Here is a 24,525-nt window from a genome sequence, read left to right as displayed (position 1 = left end):
GTGAAGTTGTCAGTTTGGAACAAATGCTGAGAGGCAGCACAGTCAGCATCTCACTCCTCTTCCCTCCCTCCCAGCATGTCTTCCAGTCATCAGAGGGGCGAAGCTGAGGCTGTTCAAGGCTGAAGGAGCTTCTCACACACACACAAGCACACACACACACTCCCACCCCTCGCTGCTCCTCCTATCGATTATCAGACAGCAACACGGATAGCTTTTTGTTACTGAGCACCTCTCCTTTGTTTTCATTTAGCGCTCCGTTAGCGTGCGGTGGGAGATTGATAATTGCGGGGTTCACGGTGGGGCAGAGCAGGGGCCGGGATGATTAATATTCCCGGGGAACACTTTGGCTCTCTGGAGGTCTCATCCAAGCTGGAGATACCTGCATCTTTTATTAATGATTCACTTAGTTCTGCTTTATTAGGACACACAGTAAGCAATGCTGTTCTCGGTTTGTTTGAAGGCAGAGAGCTTAAGTTTGCTCAATATTCATCTCAGCATCATTTCTCAATAAAACCCTATTCACAAGGTCTGTTTGTGCATAATCGCCTCTTCCCCCTTTTCTCACTTTTAACATACTTTCTGCATCAGGATGACGGTGTCAGGAGAGGCATGTGAAGGAGCCGGCAGCAGATGCTAGTTAGACTCGTACAGTGACTGTCTGAAGGTGAAGAATAGGGAGATCTTGAAGTGCCATGCTGGCTAATAGTGATAAAATGGAGCCTTGTTAAGGTTGAGAAGCTGCAGTTCACTTTTCAGCTGATGCAAGTCGGGTCATGCATATTGACTTTCGGTCCCTCGGGCTCATGCTGTAAATAGGACTGTCCCTCAGGCAACTCGCCTTATTAAAGGAGGGTTTGTGAGGAAGAGCCTTTTCAAAATGACACCTTCAACTTTGAGACGGCTTAACAGACTGCAGTCCAAGTAGCTGTTAGAGAGATGTGCAGCGTGGTGTGCAGGGAGAGCGTCCTGTAACTGGGGGGCCTGGCTTCAAGTATTCCTGCCGGCATCCTGCTTGTTGAAGGCGTGTCAGCATGTCAGTTGGGAGAGTATTAGACTGAAAATCTAAATGGCCTGGGTTTGGGCATATTTTAATTAAAGTTGTAAATAATATAAATGCATAATTAAACTTAAATAAATAAAGGTTCTAATTAATCAGAAATAAGCTAATATATGTTGTCCTTTACATGTGTCCTCCCACACTGCATTATGTTCATGTTTCCTCCCAGAAATAAATGTATATTTTAAACAGGACTAATAGAGAGAAGAATTAATACAAACATAAAGAAGTTAATAATAATAATAATGCACCAATAATTAGATTCATAAATAAAACTGTTAATGCATGCATTTCTGTATTCCTATTTTCATTTACATATGTACAATATATGCATTTTTGTGTCTATACATTAAGGATCACCAACCTCATTAACACGCAGGAGAAAAACATATATAAATACATTCATGAAGAAATGTAGAAATACATAAACAAATAAAAGACTGTAAAGAAGAAGAGAAGTAGAATTGTTGAAATAAAGACAACACCTTAAAGACATTCATTTATTTATGTCCCCATTGATAATGAACTTTTTTTATGTATGCATTCAGTTATTTATATTAAATTGTTTATGTATGTATGCATGTTTCTTTTTTCTTTCTTTCTGTCTTTCAGCTTTTGTTTAAACATCAAGTATTTCATGTTCTAATTAAAAAACAGTTGTATTCATGAATAATTCATTTTTCCTCTCCATACTTGGCACCTTTGAACTAAGTGGGAGGTTGTAGCTGAGGTGGTAGCACAGACTGGCCAGTAGTCAGGTGGCCTCTCTCGTGGACGGGTCAAAGTATTCCTCAGCAAAACCCTGATCACCAAATTGCTGCAAACGTTCAATATGTGCAAGAAAAAAGTGGAAATCTACTCCATGAATGTAATGAAACCAGAATTCTTTCACTTATCACTTTGCTCGATGGTTCAGGGAAAATATCACATGTGCAGTCCTGTGATCCAGGATGGTAGACGCAGCTGTGGAGCTCGGTCATGAGTGAAGCCACACTAAATAGAAAGTACAGCATTAACATATAGCCAGCATCACACACTGACAGACTACATGTCTAATCCTCTGATTGTGGTTGGCCCTCTGATAAAACACAGCCCACCACTGTCACTGTGCTAAAACACCAGCAGCTGCTTAAATAATCAGAACTTCTCCCTAAAGCACCGTACCATAGAAATATCATTAAAACGCTGCAGTGCTCGATAGCATGATTAGGAAACACAAATTTAAACATTCAGAATGATTAAAAACACCAGAAAAGCAGCAGCTGCTAAACAAATGAGAATGTGACTCACCAGCTTGTCTTGATGTGACAGGAACAGAGGACAAAAAGCACCAACTCTCTCCAAAGCCTACTCACTGTTCAATCCACGAGGGGCTGCTGAATCGATGAACTGATGATTGTGATGTCTATTAAAACTGACTTCAGCAATGATGAAAGAACAATTTTCCAATTACTACATTTTTCTAAGCAGGCGCTGTGGGGGCTGTTCGAAACAAGACGAAGAAGAATCAACAGATAATTGTTCAATATTTGCTTTTTACCGTTGTGATCAGACTCCTGGAAATGTAATTATGTCAAATCCATAATGATAACTAGATACCGAACTAGAAAACGCTCTCAGACATTCACCAAGGAACAACAAAAACGCTCAGTTTGAGACTTGAAACCAACAAAAACCATGTGATGCCAGGAGTTGCCACCTGTAGTCCAGCCAGTGTGCTGCTGTGGCTTTTTCTGAATTCATTCCTATTGTGCAGGCAAGAAACCCATTGATGATGACTGTATGCTCTTTTAAACATTGCTGGAGCACAGAATTCTGGGATACCAGCAGCTCTTTCCTTTCATAAAGAATGTAATGGAAGAATCCTTCCAGCAGTCCTGGCGTGTTGTTTTATTTCACCGTGCACCTGATACAGAACTTTAATTATTTGACCATATCTAGCTTGTTTATATTATTCATTGAAATTAAAGGTCAGCTTCAGCTGTGGACCTGTTTATGTACTGGTTGTAATGAGAACGGCAACAAGCCATTGCACCTGCAAGTTATTCAAACAGTATAGACCTAGCAAAGAGAAATGAAAAATAATAAAATGTCAAGATGTTCTATTTGTATCTGTAGCATAATAGATCTTGTTCTTGTTGTTTCTTTTCCCGGTGGACAGAGCCATCGACGTGCATGATGTCAGAGTGGATCAGCTGGTCGGCCTGCAGTGTGTCCTGCGGGATGGGGATGAGGTCCAGAGAGCGATACGTCAAACAGTATCCCGAGGACGGCTCGCTCTGCCAGCTCCACACTGAGGAGACGGAGAAGTGTGTCGTCAACGATGAATGCTGTGAGTCTGTCTGTGTGTGTGTTGCTGTATGCCAGCGTGAGTGTGTGTACATGCGTGAGCTTATCTATAAATCCTATATAATGCACTGTAAGTGACCATATGTTTTCATGAAAAAAAAACTATGCATTTGTATAACATGCTAAGATTTACTTTGAACAAATTAAATTAAAATGTAATAATTAGCACAATTCAGCCTTCAGTTGTGGAAAGTAATTAATGAAGTTCAAATTTTCTCCAGCTGCAACATTCAACTGCTGCTTGCATTTTAAAACATAAGTAATAATAAAACCATATTATAATATATCACAATACTGTTACAGTATGAAAGAGCATAACAATTACCTTTACTTTTGATACTCCAAGTACATTTTGGTAATGCTTTTACTTGAATACAAATGTAATCAAGGATTTTTACTAATAAAAATGATAGTATTTCTGCTTTGACTTGACTAAAGAGTCTCTGTACTTCTTCCACCACTGTGCTCTACTTATATACAATTATACATGTTTTATAGCACCTGTCTGGAGCAGCCCTTTGTGTGGTGGAACTTTGAAAATAAAGAAATACTGACAAATGCTTATGTTTGTTTTTGGTATTTTGTCCTTCCAGCACCCAGCAGCTGTGTGGTGACGGAGTGGGGCGAATGGGACCCCTGCAGCGTCACCTGCGGGTTGGGTATGAGGAGACGTGAGCGCATGGTGAAGATGCCTCCCATAGACGGATCCATGTGTAAGACCGAGGTGGCCGAAGTGGAGAAATGCATGATGCCAGAATGTCGTAAGTTACCAGATATTCATTTCCTTTCATTTCCATGCTGTTGTAGGGTTAAACATTCATATCATTTTTTTTTACATGAATATTTGTTTGTTTGTTGCTCCTGTCCCAGCTTGTTTGAAACATATTGCCAGTTTCAAATTCAGAATAATCAGATATTTCCAAAAATCTAACATTAAATATATTGTCTTTGTGCTGTTGCTTTATTTATATTCCAATGTTTTGAGGGTTATAGACTTTATTGTCCCTGAGGGGGAATTTGTTTGGCTGTAGATGGTGTACATTAGTATGAATCAGGTTACATAAATAATCATCAGTATTTCACATGCTTTTTTTTACCTAAAGCACAGAAATGCTAACAGTTTAAGCTGATAGTTAGCACTAACTGCAGGACGCCTGTTTGCACCCTTTGGTCTTGTGTGTGTCTGCAGACACCATCCCTTGCATGCTGTCGCCCTGGTCCGACTGGAGCGAGTGTAGTGTGACGTGTGGGCGGGGCCTGCGAACACGTCAGAGGATGCTGAAGTCTGACCCCGCAGAGTGCGTCGAGGAGCTGGAGCAGACAGAGAAGTGCATGCTGCCCGAGTGCCGTAAGTAACCGGGACAAAACTGCAGCCTTTCATTAACTAACCTTCAAGAAGAATGTGTTGACGGTGCTGGAGTCAAGAAGAGCAAAGAAGGGTCAGTCGGTGGTCGGAGAGTCCTCATGAAAGTGGACTATGACCACAAATACAAGCCTCCTCATGTGTAATGATTTACTGCTGTACTTTTTTCATATGTTACCATATTGTGTAAAACAAAAGTGACTAAACTAAAATTATGAGTTTGTTTTTGTTCCTGGTTCAACTTTGAAAAACTGTACTTGCTGCACTGTACAGTGATTTCATCCTGATAATAATGACTCTAGCTTTAACTTTAAACTGATGGTTACAACCTGTCCAGTAATGTGACACCCTGACACTTGCTTGTTGTCTGAGATATGGTTTGTATTTTGACATAATCTGTGGTTATTTTTTGTTCCATATTTATTCTTTTTGCAATTCTTCATTTTAAGGTTGTTATTTATTAACGTATTAATGTAATCTATTCTAATGGACTCTGGTTTACAATGCTGCTGCTTCCCTAGATCTCCACATTTGAAATGGTGAGAAAAATGCTGTTATGACAAACAGCCACAATGGCCAAAATTACATAAATTTGTAAAAACTCACTCATAATTTTCTTTTACAGACAGTAAGTGCCTGTGTTAATCTGGCTGTCAGCGTTGGCCAAGCCACACTTATCATATGTCACATCTATCATATATCATTTGACCTGATGCCTTTCCCGTCTCGATAGCCAGTGATTTGGATGGATTCTCCATATTCACACTGCATTCAGTAATTATTCAGTATGCCCCCTTCACTTTACCTCTGACCTTGGTAATAATAGACATTTATGTCATTTAATATTTCTGGACCAGTATTTAACATGCTTTTACTAAAACTTGAGATTGTTGTGATATAAAAGTGAACTTCACTGCTGAACAGACACCATATTATCTGTATCCTCCATCTGCAGCTCCGTATTTGTCTGTTTTTCCTTCTTACTTGACTCGTCTGCCTCTCCTTTACTGGTTCTCCTCCTGTTCTTCCCTCCAGCCGTCGACTGCATGGTCTCTGAGTGGTCGGAGTGGTCAGAGTGCAACAAGTCCTGCGGTAAAGGACACACCATTCGGACCCGCATGGTCAAACTGGAGCCACAGTTCGGGGGCAGCGCTTGTCCCGAGACCATCCAGAGGAAGAAATGCAAGATCAGGAAGTGCCGGACGAAAGCGAAGGAGGCGAGAGGAGGTGGAGGCGGAGGTGGAGGAGGAGGAGGAGGAAAGAGAAGGAGACGGGGTAAACAGGGAAGAGATGCAGCGGCCGAGGGGCAGCCAGGTTGGTGGGAATAATCTGCTGTCACTATTATCAAAGCCGACACATGAGATCAGAGTCGAGATGCTGCTATCTGCTGTTTGCTCTAACAGGTTGCAGGATGCAGCCGTGGACCGGCTGGACGGACTGTACCAAACCGTGCGGAGGGGGGATCCAGGAACGTTTCATGATGGTGAAGAAAAGAGCTAAAGGTGCTCTGATGGCCAGCTGTAAGGACCGGAAGGAGATCCGTGCCTGTAACGTTCATCCCTGCTAGGGGGCACTACTGAGCTACAGAGGAGGAGATGGGAGGAGCGGGTTAAATATATGAGTTGTGAAAATATGGGTTTATTTGATAAAGACGATGACGGGGATGATCTTTATGTGTACAGGGAAGTGAGGTGAGGGTTAGATGAGGGGTCAGTTTGATGAGTTTAGGTAAGTGGAGGGGAAAGGAGAAGATGATAGTATGGTGTTTAGTGAAGCCATTGTAGGCATTTAGTTAACAGGGCTGACTTTTACTTTAGACCACAATGGAAGTATTAGAGAGTAATGTATGTGTCCTGCAAAAAAAAAATCAGCTTTTCAGGAATTTCAGAAAAATAAACAACTACAGTAGCTTTGCCATTGAAACTTGCAACGTTTGTTTGTGTTTGAGTAGTTTTGGTCCCTGAGGTATTGAATCGGGTTGGGACTGGGGTCCCAGTATTTCTAGTGTTCTCCTCAAACTCTGCTGCAATTATGTGAGGAAAAAAACTCCACAGGAACATGGGATTTTTGGCATGTACTGACACAGAGATACCTTCTTCAGACATCATAAATGATACCGTGCAAGTGTTGTAACTAAATTCTGCTCTTTAAATGGCATTATTACCATAATATAACTTTATGACTACAATATAACTGGATCAAATTCTTAGTTTTAGCGTTTCCTCTGATACTTATTCATGTTAAAATGGCAGCCCACTGCTGTGTGGCTAAATAATTGTAGAATAAGTGTGAGAGAAGCAGAGTAATAATCACCATATATATATATATATATATATATATATATATATATACCCACCTCTGCACAGGGGGATTTATCATTTACATACCTAAAACCATAAAATACCATAAAATAGCCAGAGATATGTTCATCCTGCAGGGCAAGACTGCAGCCAGGTGTGTCACAGTCTTTTGTGTCATCTGTGCTGTTTATGGGGGCAAAAGAGACTTTTTCTCTCTGACTTTAGCCTTTACAGCAGGCAACACAAGTAAACACTTGAAAAGGCGGCAGTCCTGGGGAGAAGTGCTGTCTTAAAGATAAGCGAAAGTCCTCTGTTTTCATTTCAAAGCCCATGAACTTGAATGAGTGTGAATATGGATGATTGTAGCTGAAACAGTATAGTTTGCTAAGTGGGCACACGCAACTACAAATAGCACACAGCGAGGCACAATATCACACAGGAACAGGCTGTGATGATGATATTAATAATAACACTGAGGAGGGTCTGGGAGACAGTTTACTTCTAAGAGCACTTGTTCTGCCACCACATAAACATAGGAATAACATGGTAAAATTGGAGTGAAAATCCCTGGAAAAGAGTAACATATGCAGGAATTCATCATTTTAAAATCACAAACTGTCAACCCCAGCTTAGAATATTTAGAGATGCTGTCACTTATTTAGAAAAAGCATAAACAGACTAAACTGAAGATGTAGGTTTTTGCAAGACAGGAAGTCTCTTCAGACTTATGGATGTACTGTATGTCTACTATCTAACCAACACTTTTAAATGACAGGACTATGTCAGTACTAAAAACCACTTTCCCTAATAAACAGATGGTGTTTTATACTGTTAAAGTTAGTCTTTATATACTGTACTGCTGTTTATCTGTCGTTTCAGCCGATGTAGCACTAAACCTTCGCTAGCTCCCACTCCGTCAGACCTTCTTTTAGCATGTGAAAAAGACGATTTTGTTTGGTTGGACATTCTGCTTTCTCTGCCGTAGGTGTTGTCTTAAAATAGATAGCTAAGTGACTGTATCTGCCTCTGCCGGTTCCTGAAAACACAAACAGACAGAGCCTTCGAAGGGTCACGTCTTACACATATGCTGTGCTGCACTGGTGCAGACTTCTGGCTGCAAAAGAGGTTTTATGGAAAACATTGAAGAGGTTTCTGCAGTAATAAAATCTGTAGGACAGCTCGACATACAGCAGACTGTTACTGGGGCCTTGGTTACAATACAACTCATTTTCACATATTGTTTTTATTGCGCTTTTCACTGTATTGCCATGATGAAAGTGATCTGTAAAATCTTTTTTAGTATTACTTTAGGTTATGTTGCAGTTTTTTTTCTGTTTTAATAAGAATTTCATCACCAAAGTTTTATTTTCTGCAGACACTTTCTTGACTTTCTTGCCTTCACTCTTTTCTGTTTTCAGGCCTCTGTCTTTTATTTCTTTGCCTCTGTATCACTTGACTATTTTCTAAGAAACCACCTTTACAATAAAAGATGTAAATGTGAAAAACACGATGTCACTGCACTAATTTTTATCACTCCTCGTGTTCTGTTTGAGCCCTCTCCAGCAACATATCTGACATTGTTTCATCAGTTTCATGTTTCATGAGAATTGCTTATAAATCTGATTTTGATCTGATTTGGATTTTTTGTTTCAGAGGACGCAGATGCGGGGCTCTGTGTCTGGCAGGCCATTAAATTTGGAATACAACAAAACAAAAGTATATATACGGGATGTGCATTACCCATATAACATAAAACACATTATTTCCTTATTCTTATTTATCTCTTATCTTTTCTGTCATCAAATGTGCAGGCTCAGTTTGAGGCAAAGGGAAGGTTTACCCCTGAAATACTCTCCTACATATTCGGTGTTAATGAGGTTGAAAAGGAAACATATTTGAGGGGAAAAAAAAAAAAAACATTTGTTGATTTTGCAATCATTATTGTTTTCATGCATGCAGCACCAGGCTGTGCAAGACCGCAAGGGAGTAAAGTCAGTGTTAACAAAGCACAGACCCTAAGGGATCATGAATCTAAGACAGCTAAAAGTATTCACAAGTAGATAATTGTGTCAAACAACTGTCCAGTGGCAATTATTTTGTCATTTCTTGTTGAGATTGATTACATGGTCATTCGAGCTTGTTGCTCCACCAGTTTCCTCAGCTCTGGCAGTGTACTTACAATGTTACGCCACTAGATGGAGCTAAAAGAATGAAAATCATATAAACCTGAAGGAACTCAATGTGATGGTGGGGGCAGCATAAACAGAACTGCTCCAAACTCAAACATTGTGTCTTAGTAGTTTGGTAATCAAGCCGATATAAAACAACAGTTTCATCTCGGCACCCCTCATTATTACTGCTCTCTGTCTTGTTCAGAATGATTTCCTACTTCGTTACATTTGACTCACTTTTTTTTTTTCTTTTTTCACGCCAGTTTCCAGACGTGAACATACACAAACTGAAACAACAGAATGGATAAAAGCACATTACAGCCTGATCCATCATGCATAAAGACATGCTTTTAAAGAGGCAGTCAAGCAATTTCACTTCAATAAAGCTGAAAGGGTTGCAAGTGGCATTAAAAAGAATTGTCAAAATCCCAACAGCAGAGACTGAAATGTCCTATTCCTAACATGACAGATTTGAAGACATTGATAATGAAAACTGAATCAGCTGTAAAATATATCACAGAACTTGCCAAAATGCAGATGCATTTTTCTCTACCATTATAAGTGTTTATTTCACAGTGCCTACACCAAATGAACAGAAAAAAACTGTTTTGGTTTCTCTCTCACACACACAGAACACAGAGTCATGTTGAAGAGTTCATCTGAGAGAAAGACAGACAGTATGTGAGCAAGAGCTCATTAATTCAACAAACTCCTAGAATGACCGCAAATGCAAGATACAAGTTCGTTGAAGACTTCATGGCTGTATGCGTGGAGTCGGATATTCTGCTGGAAAAAATGAAAAAGTTACATTCATTTCTGGTCAAGCACTGCAAACAAGGAGAACATTACAGCAAACTCCGTCAGACCCGCTTAGCCGCTGTGGTTGAGCTGCATATGGAGGCTGAAGAGCCGCTATGTCATAAGTCGTGCAATGTTGTGTTACATCAAATTCAATGGTATTCATGAAATTTTGAATATTTTCTTACTGAATTGTTAAAATTGTATTAATTCACCACAGTTAAACAAAAAATGTGCTTAAATCATAAAACAGAATTCTGTAAAATCTTTTTTAGTATTACTTTAGGTTATGTTGCAGTTTTTTTTCTGTTTTAATAAGAATTTCAACACCAAAAAAAAAATCAGAAGGGAAATATTTGCAAAAAAATAAAAGAAAATCTGGAAAAAATGGAAAAAAATAAGATTTCTTTGGACCCAGAATAAGGTCTGGATCATGTCCCATAATGTAACTCAACAATAAACTGGACTGGTCCACGAACACTGATGCCCTATACAGGAAGGGACATTACTGAGGACTTTCTATGACTCTGTGGTTGCATCTGCAGTCTTTTACGCAGTGGTCTGCTGGGGCTGTGGAAGCTCCGAGAGGGACAGAAAGAGACTCAATAAAGTGGTCAGGAGAGCTGGCTCTGTCCTGGACTGCCCTCTGGACACCACTGAGGATGGAGGATGTTAGCCAAGCTGACATCAATCATGGACAACCCCTCCCACCCCCTGTATGAGACGGTAGACTGAAGCAGCTCCTTTAGTATCAGACTGCTGCATCCACCCTGTAAGAAGGAACGCTACCGCAGGTCCTTCATACTAACAGCTGTCAGAGTGTTCAACTCAAACATCATCTAACACTTAACTGTCGACATCGTCTAACATGGCACTGTGTCGATGTTGCTTTCACATCACAACATCAGAAACCTTTTAACACTAATGTGTTATTTATGTTTTAACATTTGCAAATATACATTACATCTGTGCAATAGTACATATTTCTTTACTGTGTTTTTATATTCTTTTTCAACTGTGTTACATATTTCAACTGTGCAATAGTACTCTGTATTTTACTATCCATACATGTCACATATGTGCAATTAAAATATTCAAGGCAACATTAGTTTTATACTGTTCTTGTATGTAATGTGCATATATATAAAGTTCATTTTTATTTTTATTCCTGCTATTATTGCTGTCTGAAGCGTCTTCATGTCCCCAATGTGGGATCAATTAAGTCATATCTTATTTTATCTTGTCCTGTTCAGTAGTTTTCACAGGCGGACTTGTATCCGCCATGATGAGGAAACTGACAAATGCATGACAAAAACTGTATGTCAGGTCTAACTTTAGAGTTCTACTTTGTGCACTTAACTAAGCTCTGATGAGCCTGCTGAGCGTGAACAGTCTCTGTTGCACCTTTGCCAGTGATGAAAAATTTTGTCTGTTTAAGCGCACTGTGCGATACAATTTGACATTAAGTGTTATGAAGTCAGCCCACACAGTAAAGGAGGCTCATGAATAATAAATGTGAGATGAAGTACAATACATTTTTATCTAATGATCAATATTGAATGATGTTTTGCAGCAGTTGCGTTGAGGGCATGGTGCTTCAACAACTGCTGTAGACATGTATCAGACAGTATCAGATACCACAACCCGAGTCCAGTTGCCCTAGATTCAACCCTCCTCTAACTGTGACCTGGATGACTGAGAGTCCTCACAGACGCCATCAGACAGAAGCACTTTGTGAAAGTTCCCATGATAATGGATGCAGTCTGTTTCCTTGAAAACCTGAGACTGATTTTTTTTTTTTTTTCCTGAGGATGTGCTTCATGAAGCAGTGGAGGGAAAAAACGGTCAGTACAAACATTCAATAATTGAACATCTTTAACCCCACACACTTACTGAATGTGCACAAACCAGCAGAATTTGTTTTCCGTATATACCAAACACAAACACATCAAAATGCTATGCTAAGTAAATATGTATAAAATGATGCATTAAACATTTAGAGTGTTGTTAGGGCGCTCATGAAATATGACTTGTTGGATTTTAATATTTCAAAGCAGATGGTGGAGTGTACATACTTGTATGGGATGTCAAAAAGTGTACTCTGAAGTGAATAAGATAAGGACACTGGGAACATCTCGGTTTAAGTGCTCACAGTGTACATTGTTTGCGTCAGCACAGTTTTTTTGTTGCTATGGGAGAGAAATATCTGAATTTTTTAGACAACGAGTTAAACTTAAAGTCTAAACTAGAACCTAGGAAAGTTAAATTATCTCAACTCAAGTCACGCAACACACCAACTGCAGATTGTGACCGTACATACTGTCACAAATACCGCTCTCCAGTGTTGTGCATGAAAACGCCCTCATTGAACATGCTCACGTTTTTGGTGAACTGAACATATCAGTTTGCAACAAATGAGCATGAACTCCCGCGAGAGTTAACAACGCTCATGCACAAGTTATGTACAGCGCCCAACAAGACAACATGAGTTGTGGTAGAAGGTAAAGTAGCATAAAATGGAAATACTCAAGTAAAACGCATCGCAGATGACCAAACAGTTAAGTTGTCTGTGTAGTTGCAGAGTTCTGGTTGCAAAAGAGGTTTCATGGATCACATTGCAGAGGTTTCTGCAGTTGAGGGTATAAAACATAGATAAAAATGCAATCATTTGCAAACAAACTGTGTTTACCACATTACCACTCATATCAGTGCCTCCAATATGAAGCTACAGCAGGAGACAGTCAGCCTAGTAAAGACTGGAAACAGAGGGAGACTGGTAGCCCGGCTCTGACCTGTTTCTCCAGATTGAGTGCCTGGTGGGAGCCAAGCTAGCTGTCGTCTTAATGCTAAGCTAAGCTAACCAGCTGCTGACTGTAATCGTATTTTCACCACCCATACATGAGAGCGATACTGATATTTTTATAAAAGTGAATTTAAAATGTTTAATGAAAACTGCAATCTTCTACATTGTTATTTGTCTCCATATCATCGATAGTTATCTTCCCACGTGAATAAAGCAAAAATGCTATAAGCCACATTTTATATAGCACTTTATAAAATATAGTGGGTGTCCAGTGGCTTTTTTTTTTTGATAAATGTTCGTTTATTTAATCTTTATAGATCAGTAATAAGCCAATAATAATTATGTTTCTGGGGGAAATTGACTTGTCTTTGTAAGCAGCTCATCATGAAAACCTCTCTCTGTAAACACCATCTGAACCTATATCCATTTATTAATATCTTACAGTATCAACATTTACAACTGCACATTATATGGATCATTAGAATGTCAGTGGATCACTAGTAAAGGCTCATAGGTTCCTCAGTTTATGATAAGCCAATCTGCAGCTCTACATGTTAATAATCAATTAATGAAGGATTCGTGACGACAATAATCCATCCAAGTCCGCAGCTCAGAATCTAATCAGACACTACTTTGCACCTTCATGGCTGATCTGCTCTTTTAAGGGCCCGTTATGTGCCTGTAATGGTAAATTTGTGAGAAATGTGGGGCAGCACACACACTAAAAAAGCACACGTTCAACAGCTCTGCTTTTTACACCCTTCATGACAGTTACAGCCTTTGAGAGAAAAGCCTTCACTCTTAAACTTAAGAGGTTCAAAGGTTGACTTCCATCTTACTCAGAAGGTAGTGATTTTATAGATAATTTATACTTAATATTACGTACATAAAAGGACCAAGTTGAACAATTTTAGACAGGTTGTGAACCTTCAGGTAACTGAATATTGTCCAGTACAAATGTAGATGTTGATTACATGGCTAACCTGAACTTGGTTGTTTTGCTTCTTAAGCTGCTTTTGTTTGGTGGCGTGCAGAAAAACATACTGTACTCATAATAGAGCATCCCGGTAAATGAATTTCTGGGGGATTTTGTGTCTGTCCTTCGTGTTTCCCTGTTCTCTTGTTTTCTCTCCACCCCTGAAGACTCACAGCAGTGGATGACCAGGAGGAGGACGAAAGCCAGCCAGTTAGAGAGCTCATAAAGGGAGATTTGATGTTGCAGAGGAGAGAAAACAAAGATCAGCAGAGAGTGAATGGAAAGACTCTTTCTCTGCTTGAATGATTCGTCAAAAAATAAATGAATGAAAATACGTATTGCATGAATGAATGAAGGAAAATAAAATCGTTTTTAAATTTGTTGCTTCATTTATAGCAGCATTTACAACTATGAACAATATTAAGTGTACATAAGTGGGAAAACAGGGTGTCTGCAGGCCTTAAACTGAATTCTAAAAGTATTAGGGATTAGAAAATACGTTTAGTGTAGACTTCATCCTTCATGATAATACAATGTCGTAACCCTAGGTATAAGTTCCTGTCTGTATGTGTTGTTCTGCTTTGGGTTTATTGAGGGAGGTGTCCACTGTAGTGGGTGATTGGTGAGTACTGCGGGGAGGGGAGGAGAGGTAAGGGGGTTTTGCCACCCTGGGTTTGTTGTTTTACCGGGGGACACCTCATCCTCTGGTTAGCTGTAACGAGGGAAGAAATCTGAGCTATGCAGAGCTATCAAATCCTCCTAATTGTTCTTCTTCTGTCTGCCTAGCTAGCGCTCTAATTCCCTCTCTCTGCAATTGCGTTCGTCTTCCTTGAGCGTGAACAGCCATTGTTGCTGTCACCGATGACATCAGGGTGGTTAACTCCTCAAGGTGATCTTCTGGACCGTACAAGCTTTAGGACTGCTATCGCTGACTTTAGATTCAGCCGGTGGTTTGTTCCTCACTTCATCTGAAGTTTGAAGTGCTTGCTGCTCTTCCTCCATCTTCACCATCTTCTGGGTCATTGTTGCTCACCTCACCAATACTGCTGTCCATATCTGTCAAGTAATGTTGCTTTAACACCAATACAGTATGCCTACTTCTGCATTATCATTAACAGCGTGTCAGTGTGTGTGTTTGAGAGAGTGACTAAGTGAGTGAGAGGGAAAAGAGAGGCGAGGGTTGGGAGAGGAACTGTTGTCATATATTATTATTAGACTTCTGTTATTATTTATTTGCGGGAAAGAGAGAGATAACTAGCATTATCATACCTTCATCATCCTGCTGGTCCATGCTTCCCTCTTCAGTTACATTTTTAGGGTTGGCACAGGTGCTTCCATGCACAATGCTGCCCATCATAACGGAGCATTTATCTAGGAGCAAGATTCTCCGCTTTTTCTCATTTTGTCACATGTGGTTAAGTTCTTTTGAACTGCAGTGCGGTCCGGTTGAAGCTTCCTGTTTTCATATCAGCTGAAAACTGGAAGGAAAACCTGTGAATTGTAGACATTTGCAGTTTTCTGGAGAAATGCAGCAGTGTCTTCCCCGGACCAAACTACTCCTCATCCATTAATCCAACTAGCGCTAGCATCGGTCATGGTTCTGTCTATTTGTTGGTTCCAGGGTCCCTGTGCAATAGCATGTGATCTGTCTACGGCAAGTGTAGATGGTTAAAATCCAGTGGCGAAGGGCGAAGTGAACCTGGAATACTTTGTGTTCACAAACCGCAGGGCAGACTTGAAGTGAAACGCAATTAGACTTCCTTGTTTCAGAGGCTCTGAGTTCTCCAGGATTGTTCACATGTACGCAGGAATGGCAACTAATCACTCTGAGTTTGTTTGGGGGGCTGAAAGACACAGAGTGTGAAAACACCCTAAAGCTCAGGGGACCACAAAGAACATGAATCACCCTGTATGAAAGCCCATATTTGTTATCCAGTATTGGTTTCTGCCTAGCTGGTATAAACTATTCCCATCCTCCATTTTCAGAAGGCTCATAATGATTTGAGTGTTATGTAACATGTCGTGTTAGAGGGAAGATTCACTATCCCGCTCTCCCTCGCTTGTCTTTTTCCTCCAGTGAACGTGTACTTCCTCTGATCATGGCTCTCTGTCTTCTTATTACCATAATTCCCTCACATTCCTGCGATCCTGGGGCCAATACAACGCCGCCTGTGCATGCTAAACTGCATTACCTTGACTTTCCTAGGGAACACTAAATGAAGTATTGAGGAAAATTACCCACGGGGTCAGCACCCCTCCAGAGAGGTAAAGGGGACTACAAGATAGAAGAAACTGCACATGTACGTGCATTGTCAGTGTGCCTGTGCAGGAGTGTGTGACAGGAAGAAAAGGGGGCAAGGGATAGAGGTTGGGATGACAGGAAGACGGTGTCCAAATACTGCAGCCAGTGCTTGCATACATGTCGTATCCCTTCAACAACTTTCTTAAAGATGAAGATAGCAGCAGGTACTTTTCCTTCTATGACAAGTCAAAATGTCCATTGAGCTGTTGCATGTAGGTGTGGAAATGTTACTGCGTATGGTAGCTGTAGTGCATTGAAGCAAGTGAAGTAAATCCATACCTAGCATCCAATTAGAGAGAGTGAAGTTTTGGTTCTGACCTAATCACGATACAGTCAGCACAATCAGGTGATTATATTTAAGTAGCCGAAGTCACTCATTTTACTACTCTCAGCAACTGACAAAAACAAGTAATGAAAGATCACGTCATATGGACCTCTCGCTTGCAGCAGAGAATCAAAGGTGTTTGTTTTAAGTGCAACATGGCTATTAATGTTCTGCATTAGCTCTGTTGATGCTGTTAACGCACAGAAACGCACATAATCCACCTTTTTTAAAGGCAGCATCTGGTTTGCCGATTTCATCATTATGATGTATTTTATGATATCGCATTTATGTTATGTCTCGTCGGGTCTGTTGAGGTGTTGTTCACTAGTGTCTGGTCTTTGTCTTCCACTTCCTTTCTTATTGTGAAAACTATTTCTCCTCTTGTTTCAGGCCTTTGACTTCCTGGTGTTTCCTGCCTGTCTGATTGTCTGCCCCGCCCTGATTGTCTCCAACTGTTCCTTGTTACCTTGTGTATATATTGTCTTCGTTTCCATTGTCCTGTGTTCCCCAGTGATCCACGTCAGTCCAGCGTTCGTCTTTGTACCCCTTGTGTTTTTGAAAAGAGAGTCTTTTTGTTTGTCTATAGAGAATAACCTTAGTGCTTTTTGTTGTACTTTGTATTTTGAACATCCTGAGCTATTGGTTTTTGTATTGAGAGATCCTTTTTGTTATTAAATCGGCTTGGAGCCTTTTTGCTTTCATTTGTGTCTAAGTCGTGCATTTGAGTCCTGAACCTTGTGCCTGAGCTTGCTTCATAGTTTTTTTTAGTCATTGCTTTACATTGCAGTTGTGCCAGAGATTATGGTAAAGACTCGTGGAGGTGAAAATCTGTCAATCATTTGTATTTGTTCACACTATTCAGTTATCTGTAGTAGAGTCGGTAGGAGTAGGAGTTTGCAGCTATATTGTTGGTCAGTGTAGGTAAGGTTTCTTTTGAAATGTAGGAAATTACAGATAAACCTCTGTAAACCTTTAAACTGTCTTGAACACATTAAACAACGTGGTTGGGGTGGAGGGACCAATCAAAAACAAGACTCAAAATTTGAGCATTTACTATATGCACAATAAATGGAGTCTGCCTAGATGTAGGGACAGCTCTGTTTAAGCCCTCCTACCCTTGTCATGTCCAAGAAATCTTGTTTTGTTTAGTTTTTGTCCTGCGTCTATGTTGTCTTGTGGCTTCCTGTTTTATTGTGAAACCTAACTCTCCTCTCGTTTCAGGCCCTTGACTTCCTGGTGTCCCCCCCCGCCCTGATTGTTTCCACCTGTTCCCTGTTACCTCATGTGTATATATAATCTGCATTTCCCTTTGTCCTGTGCCAGTTCATCTTGTGTCGTGCGGTCTGAACCTAGGCCAGTCCATGCCACGTTGTGTATTGAGGTTTTGTATTCTTTTGATACTCTGTCTTGTCTTACGTTATTTTGATACTTTGCCTTATCTTTTCCCTGACACAGTTGTCTTCCTTGAAAGAGTGATTTGGTTACAGTTTTTCCTTCTTGAGAGTGATCCTTGTTTATTAGTGTAGCTTGTATTTTCCTCTGTAAGAGTGACTTTAATTTGATACTTTGTCATTAAAGATTGTTTGTTTGAACTTTGTCTCCTGAGTCGTGCATTTGGGTTCAAGTCCTAGTTCAGTTCTGACAACCCTGGATGGTGCTGCACTCAAATTTGTCCCAACAGCTTTGCTGGCCCCATGCAAAGCCACAGAATGAATGTTATATTCTACATATTAGCTTTTTTTATCAATACATTTAGATGTCACCCCTTTAAACACCAATGTTATAAGTAACTGCAATTTAATTCCATGTTTTCTTCTCAGTAACTAACAGATTAAAATTTGAAATTGCATCTATTCTCAGTACAACATCAAGACAGTTTTCACCATGAGGCCAATACTCTTATCTCTTCGAACCCCTCTCCCCCCACTTTTGCACCGTGAGCACTGAGCTCACGGTGCAAAAGTACTGGCAAGATGTAATGGATGAATAACTGAATAGACAGATGGAGGACTGCACTGCAGCGGTGGAACAACACTTCACATTGTTTGTCCTGTGCTTTAATTGTGTCCTGTGTCAGTGTGCCTGCTCGTTGTCGTTCCCCTTGTTCCCTGTGAACAGAAGAAGACACTAGTGTGGTCCTGAAACAGAAAATGGGATATTGCAGCATCAATAGTAAGATGATACAGCAAAGTAGAAAATAGAACACAAACTAAGAATAGAATGTAAACATTTGAGGTTATGCAAGCTGATACAGATGATTCAACGCTCTTGTGTGCGCCCACTCAACAATTATGACTATTTTGTGCAAAGAGACAAAAACTATTACTGCACTTTTAATGGGTTTATTATTCACATGAACTGAACTGCTCATATTTTGCTGCTGACAAACCGAACAATGGAATTAACAGACCAAAATGGATCCTAGAAGAGATGCACCAATCTGATATGCCACCTTAGTATCAATGCAGATGCTGCCTTTGTTAAACCGATTTAGTATCAGCTGTGACCTGTCTGGTCTGCATTAAATGCAGTTTCTTTGTTAATGTCATTAGAAAATTCAGTGTCTATTTTCTCAGTTATACAGTACATTATTCAGTCAAGGTGGACCACCACCGCATTTTCTACCGATCCATGGCCTTGTGTTACCTTTCATAAAAAGGACTACAGGCTTTATTCTGCCAGGCACAGCTGCCTCGAGCTCCGGCTGCGTCGCAGCTGCCAGAGCTGATTGCGTCCACTCCAGACAATGCTTGTGATTCCATCAGACACACTGCAGCGCGTTTCAGAAGTGTCCCAGAAGCGGCTTTGTGCTCTGCCCCTCTTAAAATACGCACCTAGTCTATTTTTTGACCGAAGCCACGTCGAGCTGCACAGAGCAGATTGAGCCAGGCAGGAAGTCAGACATTGGAACGGCATGGAAAATCCAGTAAATTTTCAAAATAAAACACAATGTGCAGACAAAAAAGACATCTAATCATGTTGCCTACTTATCCATTGTAGCAAAAAAAAGCAATTAATAATGACCAAATCAAATGAGTCAGCAAAAATAAGGCAGGCAAAACACGCGTGATGATGATGTAGGAAGAACTCTGCTGATACAAGCTTGAGCTGAAGAGACCTTTATTAACAAGCAGTATCAGAACAGATGCCGGCCATCCAAGAGAGCTTCAGGGTCAGATCAAAAGACTCTGCCCTTAACATACAAACAACACAATATATGGCATAGTGTAACGTCTTACTCCACCCATTTCTCTCCTAACTCAAAAACAAGGTCGTATTTTAAGAATTGCTCAACTGAGAGGTGCTTTCCTCTGCTGACCCTACTAACCTATGTCCATCTTCACAGAAGATGGATCTCCATGTTTACACCTCCACATCTGGTCTCCCTCGTACCAGATCTGACCCTGCATGACCTCACATACCACAACCCAGAGTGATCAGCACTTTAGACCACAGGTTACCTCCGATTATTCTTACTCTAACCTATATTTGATATTAGATTCATCTGATCACAAACCTCAAGTGCTTTGAGCTAAATGATAACTGCAGTATGCTAATGTAGCGCTGGTCAGCGGTCCATCCACTCACTTGTCTTTGTAACCTCCACTTTTTTGCCCACGCCAAGCGATACTGGAATTACCCTCTTCCTCCTGGACAGGTACAAGATGTGGTTTTACATCAATATATCAGTTCACTTTGGCGGCTAAAACAAAGCTAGCTAACACTTTGGCTGTGCTACAACTGTCTTATAGTGTAACATTGTATGTTGGCTTATTACTGTTAACATATTATACACAAGGGAATGTTGATAACTTTAGTTTTCTCAATGAAATTACTATTATCGAGCAACCAAATCTGTTAGTTGTGGTCTTACATGTAACCTCACTGTATCAATGGTACTGAAGCCATCTAAAACCATCATCATATTACCATTTTTAATCTTTCATAGCCACAAATGGATACATCACCTGATCACTATGCATGCCGCAAACAACTGTATTGATTATTGGACAAAGAAAGTAACAGTATCAAAAGTTACATCAAATTCATTCCAGGTGACATTACCACCGTTTTTTCTACAGGGGGCCACCAAAATCTGAACTAAATGAAAATTCCTTTGTCGTTGCTTTAAGTGACACCAAAGTGATGACGATTCATCCTGAAAGGAACATGTACCAAACTGAATGAATCTATTTAATAGTTTATGAGACCTGCTGGTGGCACAAGAGGAGAAGTCAAGTCATTAGGGTCCATCCTCTCAGGACCATGAATCATGCATCAGATATCTGTTGAGATATTGAACGCTGGACCAAGGTGGTGGACCGATTGGCCCGCTGACATCGCCAGCAATCGAGCCATTCTATCAGTGAAGTACTCGGATTTTGGTGTCAGATCAGAAGTGTGTATCAGCAGCTTCTTTGAGTTCATGTATCTGAATTGTTATGAGAGAAAAATCCCTGAACATGTGTGAAAATAACAGGGATAAAGGCTGTTATATCATCTCCATACTAACAGTGAGTGATTCCTTATCAGCCTTTTAAAAATCAGCAAATCGTGGGAATGTTTGTTTTAAGCTTTGCTGGGCAATTTTGCACTTCAGCCCCCTCATATAGAGGTGGAACATAACCATTTCAGCCATTTGTAATCTCGCGTAACTTTCATGCAATTACTAACAAGGTCATAGGATGCTGATCAAATAAGATGTAAATCTGAACCACGATCCCCTGAGAAGACCATGTACATGTAAATATGCAGCTCCTTGAACCTCGGGTGCTGCTTCCCACAGAGGAGTCCCTGTTTTATTCAGGGGTTCCTTCCCAGCATGCTCTCTGTCATCAGTCAGCTGGTCCCTGTGGGCTCAGCTTTATCTAGTTGAGTTTGCCAGCTCTTGTGGACAGCTGAAAGCGGCTCAAAGTCGAGAGCAGCGCTCTGATTTACCAGCAGATGTGAAATATTCATGATCTCATCTCGAGTCAATCTATTCTCCACACTCCCCATGGCATGTTCTAAAAATTCATATGCATTCCTTTATGTTAGGTGAATCATGAAAACGATTGTGAATGAATAAATGATAATATTGCTTACATTGTCTTTCAGATGGCCGTTTGTCCATGCATTCAGTTTGTGTTCAGTAGGAATGCATTTTTGTGTTACTGCGTGATATTTCAGTGCATCCGGCTCATATTTATGCATTTTTTTTCACCACGAGATCACAAACAAGTCGGTAATTCACTGCTCAGTGACAGGAAGAAGAGAATAGAGCTCTACAGTGGTACCATTAGCATGCTGGAGCCATTACACTGTGTGTGTGCGTGTGTATGTGAGTGTGTGTGTGTGAGTGCATCGGAGCTGTTGTTTGTTGGAGTCCCACTGATGCGGTTGCAGACTAAGTGATCTCATTTACTGGTGGGATGGTCTCAGTACTACCTCCTCAACCTCCTTTTTCTCTCTATTTCCTTGTTGTTTCTGAGGCCGAACACACACACACACACAAACACATAGAGGTAATGTGTTTCCATTTAGATAAGATGGTGAACATGGGGCACCATTTCCCGTGTCCTCTGGTAAGGAGCTGTGTAGAATAAACAAATATCTATTTATTCATTCACTAATTCATTCATTCACTCCTCAACAGTGTCGCGCAAAAGCCACTGATTCTGGTTTTACTGGTGCTTTGGGTTATCACTAGCTCTAATTTAAGCGACCAAGCCTGGGACTCACTTGCAACACACACACACACACACACACTGGTGAAAAACCAAACACCAATTGACTAGAAAACCAGCAACCACTGGTTTTAGATATGTTATTCAATAGAGTTACTCAAAGATTTGATTAAAGAGTCGCTTAGGTAATTAAGTTTGATAGTGTTGAGTTAGCGACTTCTTGTGAATGACTGACTGAATGAATTAAATAGATCCCTCGCTGGTTGAGTGTGGTATCCTTCGTGATCTGTTAAAATGGGAATGGGGAGATAAACAGCACAAAGCAACAGCGTGTGGGAGTGTATTCAAATTAAGCCGTAGCTGAACACCTACACGTGTGCATAAGCAGAATTAACAACAAGCCTAACTGTAACTGACAGCATGAGAGCATCCAGGTACCACCCCCCCCCCAAAAAAAAAACAAACAAAAAAAATACTCCAACACGTTGATACAATGTAATTTGAGACACATTTGTGGTGTATGTTACAAAAACAGTCCCTCTTGGCTGTTCAGATATCAGCTGAATGAGGTAAAGTCACAGAGCAGAGAGCTGGTTTATTCATGTATCCACTGTAAGTGACTTGACCACAGAGGTCAGCTGAGACATTTGTCTCTAAGACGGTTCTGCCAAAAACTCACTGTCTCTCAGTTTCATGGATGCAAAGCCAACGCGTGAAGCGAACATCCCAGCTGGCTGGAAAAGTGGAAAAGCGCTGTGTGGCCTGGTGCAAGCCCGTTCGTTGGTTTCCCATTTGCAGAGCCAGGGCTGCATGCTGATACCGGACTTCTTTCACAGCTAGCAGAATTGTCAGAATTTGAGTATGCTGGATTAGAATTACTCACTCCACCTCTAAATTCACAAAATCCATAAAATCAACATTCACAAAAGGCGGAAGAGTAAGAAAAGAAGAACAAGACAGTAAATACATACCAGTGCCCTTACTCGATCGTTCCTCGCTTGACCGGGAAATTGATTGTCACGAGGATCCTCTGAGGAGGATACATGAGGTCTGTTATTGGTTCTATTGGTTGTGAAGGTCATAGAATGTGATTGACATCATGCCCTGCATAGAAGTATCTTGTGATGTTTCGACATTCATTTTTATCCAGTCTTGTAGTTCTACTACGTACCCATGTGTGTTTTAATAAATGTATAGAGCATGCATATGTTAATGTCACCTCTGGAGTTTTATAGGAGAAATTTGATGCACACAGTTTGCTTTTGACTTTAATTTTCAAAGGCTGCATCAGCTTAATCCTTTTATTATAAGTATGATAGCATGTTTAGCAAAATAACATCATGAAGTGTTTGTTGGCCCAAACTGGATAATCAAATTTTATGATGATGTTGCATCATGATCTCACTTAATTTATGTTCTGGTGGTGAATTATGGCAATGATATGAAAATAAAAACAAGTATCTCCTGATTAAATACATACAGAAAAATAAACCAGTAAAGTTAGCCCGCCATGTTCCTCTGTGGTTTCTGTGCTTCTCATGGTCACATGGTGAGCCACTGCAGCAAGACGGAAAAAAACTGAAGCATCATCAGCACGCAGGGTTGAGGCTGATAGTCATGCAAGTTCACTAGAGCAGCTCTCTGCTGCTTCCACCGACCTCCGAGGTCGCTGCCGTGCTTTCACTGAAAACAATGCAAGCAGCCTCTCAGAGCTTTATGTGCCTCAACACAGAGGTGAAATGGCATATTTACACCACGAGAAAGACATCTGTAAAGTAAGCAGCAGGTTATTGAGGAACAAAATCTCCTGCAAAGCCGCTCAACCTCAACCATTTTTGGGCTTTCGCTATTTCCAGGAATCTCATCTTGTGCCCACAGCAGCCATGGCAAGAACTGCACAACACACACCTCTCCAAAAGTGCTTTGCAGCAGCTTTCTGGAAATTGCCTTCAAGAGCTCAAGAGGGATAAATAAGGTGGACAAACTGGCACCGTATGCAGCTTGAAGACGCCTCACTGTTGGATCATTTCTACTGGCTGTTGATACGCTGAATTACATCCAAGAAGCACTTTGTCTTCACTCATGCTCCTTAATTTTTCAACAGGACCCAGATTCCTCAGTGATCTGCGCGATCTGTGGTTCGGAACTGTGAATCTAAATGACTGATAATGTCGTCGCGATCAGCATAAATACCGTGTCAGCATTCTGCAGTTGGTTTTATCTATAGCAGGCTCATCATGGAAGCACTATTCAGCTCCCCTGGTGCCTTTGTGCACTCTGAAATTGAAGTGTCATCCCATTGTATTCGTAACACAGGAAACCTCAGACATAATATCCCAAACATCACTCACACTGCTGCTGCTTTCACAGTCTCGCTGTTGGCCCAGCTATCTCGCACAGAGAGCCTCATCCCTG

At 40.7% G+C, this 24,525-nt stretch overlaps 1 protein-coding gene across 1 annotated transcript in view; it reads left to right on the top strand.

Annotated features, from left to right (window-relative positions):
• LOC121607566 (spondin-1-like) overlaps positions 1–6,700 on the top strand; it is a 90,798-nt gene extending 84,098 nt beyond the window's left edge. Inside the window, exons 12-16 of the mRNA XM_041938437.1 lie at positions 3,219–3,389; positions 4,000–4,167; positions 4,596–4,754; positions 5,805–6,083; positions 6,173–6,700. Of these exons, the coding sequence (XP_041794371.1) occupies positions 3,219–3,389; positions 4,000–4,167; positions 4,596–4,754; positions 5,805–6,083; positions 6,173–6,336 (941 nt within the window). The 3' untranslated portion in view covers positions 6,337–6,700. The remainder of the gene's footprint in view (positions 1–3,218; positions 3,390–3,999; positions 4,168–4,595; positions 4,755–5,804; positions 6,084–6,172) is intronic.
• Positions 6,701–24,525: the final 17,825 nt, after the last annotated feature.

This window comes from Chelmon rostratus, chromosome 6 (genome assembly GCF_017976325.1).
Source record: "Chelmon rostratus isolate fCheRos1 chromosome 6, fCheRos1.pri, whole genome shotgun sequence".
In the NCBI taxonomy this organism is placed as follows: Eukaryota; Metazoa; Chordata; class Actinopteri; order Chaetodontiformes; family Chaetodontidae; genus Chelmon; species Chelmon rostratus.
This window is presented reverse-complemented; position numbering and strand designations above follow the sequence as displayed.